The sequence below is a fragment of the Leptonychotes weddellii genome, unplaced genomic scaffold, assembly GCF_054177405.1.
Source record: "Leptonychotes weddellii isolate Sample4059 unplaced genomic scaffold, ASM5417740v2 HiC_scaffold_26618, whole genome shotgun sequence".
NCBI classification, from domain to species: Eukaryota; Metazoa; Chordata; class Mammalia; order Carnivora; family Phocidae; genus Leptonychotes; species Leptonychotes weddellii.
In genome coordinates this window covers 1-1,934 of record NW_027858902.1, presented here as the reverse complement: position 1 = coordinate 1,934, position 1,934 = coordinate 1, and the positions used below count along the sequence as shown (strand labels likewise).

The 1,934-nt window shown below is 65.2% G+C and overlaps 1 protein-coding gene across 1 annotated transcript; it reads left to right on the top strand.

The window, feature by feature from the left end:
* Window positions 1-36: 36 nt before the first annotated feature.
* LOC102733982 (coagulation factor VII) lies at window positions 37-1,328 on the top strand (the record flags this gene model as incomplete). The annotated part of the gene is given in 3 exon segments (XM_081810472.1): window positions 37-178; window positions 681-1,232; window positions 1,235-1,328. Coding segments are annotated over 3 exon segments (735 nt in total), but the record flags the coding sequence as incomplete, so codon positions are not given.
* Window positions 1,329-1,934: the final 606 nt, after the last annotated feature.

The following is a 1,934-nucleotide window of genomic DNA, read 5'->3' as shown; positions in this document are numbered from 1 at the left end:
GGTCCCCAGGGAAGCGTGCTGGGGCCGTGAACTCCGTGTACTGTGCCCGCGCAGGCTGTCCTGAAGGTGGACGGGGCGCTGCTGTGTGGGGGCACCCTCCTCGACGCTGCCTGGGTGGTCTCTGCAGCTCACTGCTTTGACACAGTCAAGAACTGGAGAAACCTGACCGTGGTATTGGGTAGGTTTTGTGGTTCCTCCGCCCGCTGAGAGAGGTTTGTGAACAGGACCGGCTTCCACAACCAGATGAGAATGTCCGGGCAGACCCCAGTGCCCCCGGGTCCCCCCGTGGCCACGGTCCCCCAGCCTCTGTCCCACCCACGGAACGTCTCAGGGGTGGTGCTCTCCTCCCATCTCACTTGGGCCAAGAGCCCCCCGGGTCGCGTGGGCCACGGCATGCGCCCTCCGCCTGGTGGGCTATGGGATGCTGGGCACCCCCGGGGAGGGGGTGGGCAAGACTGGGGCAATCGGGCACCCCTCCTCACCCACCCACAGCTGCCTGGCCCGGCAGCCCCTCCTCACTCACCCTCAGCACCCCAGATTCAGCCCCAGTCACACTCCGCACCGAGGCTATGGTGGCCGCCTAGGGGCGCTGCTCCCGCCAGCCTGGAGCTGGACACAGTGCCCGTCTGCCCCAAAAGGAGGCTGTGGGGCAAGGTGTGAGCGGTGCTGGTCCCCTGCAGGCGAGCATGACCTCAGCGAGGATGAGGGTGAGGAGCAGGAGAGGCACATAACCCGGGTCATCATCCCCGACAAGTACATCCCCCGCAAGACGAACCATGACATCGCCCTGCTGCACCTGAGCAGGCCCGTGACCTTCACCGACCACGTGGTGCCCCTGTGTCTGCCCGAGAAGGCCTTCTCCGAGAGGACGCTGGCCTCTGTCCGCTTCTCAACTGTCAGTGGCTGGGGCCAGCTGCTGGACAGGGGCGCCACGGCCATCCAGCTCATGGCCATCGACGTGCCCCGGGTGATGACCCAGGACTGCCAGGAGAAGTCACGCAGGCGGGAGGGCTCCCCCACCATCACCGAGAACATGTTCTGTGCCGGCTACCTGGACGGGAGCAAGGACGCCTGCCAGGGGGACAGTGGGGGCCCGCATGCCACCAAGTTCCAGGGTACCTGGTACCTGACCGGCATCGTCAGCTGGGGGGAGGGCTGTGCGAACGAGGGCCACTTCGGGGTGTACACCAGGGTCTCCCAGTACATCGAGTGGATGCGCAGGCTCATGCGCTCGAGCACCCCCTGAGAGGCCTCCTCCAGGCCCCGCTGCCCTAGCCCCAGGGCCAGCGCCTGCCCCAAATAAAGCTGCTGCCCGTCCCTCCCTCAAACCCGGAAACACCCTGCACTTCCTGGGGTGGGAGGGGGCGGGAGACACGGGGACAGACATGGCTGGCCAGGAGGGAGGCCCTGCTGCTGGAGGGCCCCACGCCCACGGGCCAGCCCCTGCGGTGCACACCGGGGTGGCCTCTCTCTCGCGCCTGAGCATGTCAACTTCCCCTCACATACCCTGGAAGCACCATCCATTCACTTCGGTGGCTATCCTTCCGGATCTTTCTGTTTGTGTCGCTTCTACCATAAAACGGTAATGGCACACACCGTGAGCGCACATCAGGGGCTGCCCGCCATCCACGGGCTGCCCACGCTCACCCCGCTGAGGCCCTGGCCTTGTCCTGGGGCCGATCTTGCTCTCGGGCTCACAGTGCCCCTACGATGAGCCCTCCTCCATGGAGGCTGGTGTTCGAATCCAAGAGCACCCTGATGGGTTCCCGAAACACCACAGAATGGGTGTTCTCTTCCTGCCAAGGCCCTGGTCTGTAACACCAGGTTCCTCGGTCCCGCCCCACGAGCGCGATCAGGGAAGGACCTGGTGACATTTTTATCAAGCGCTTCAGCTGAGTGTGCAATCTGCTCAGCCTAAAGTCACATAGGCCACG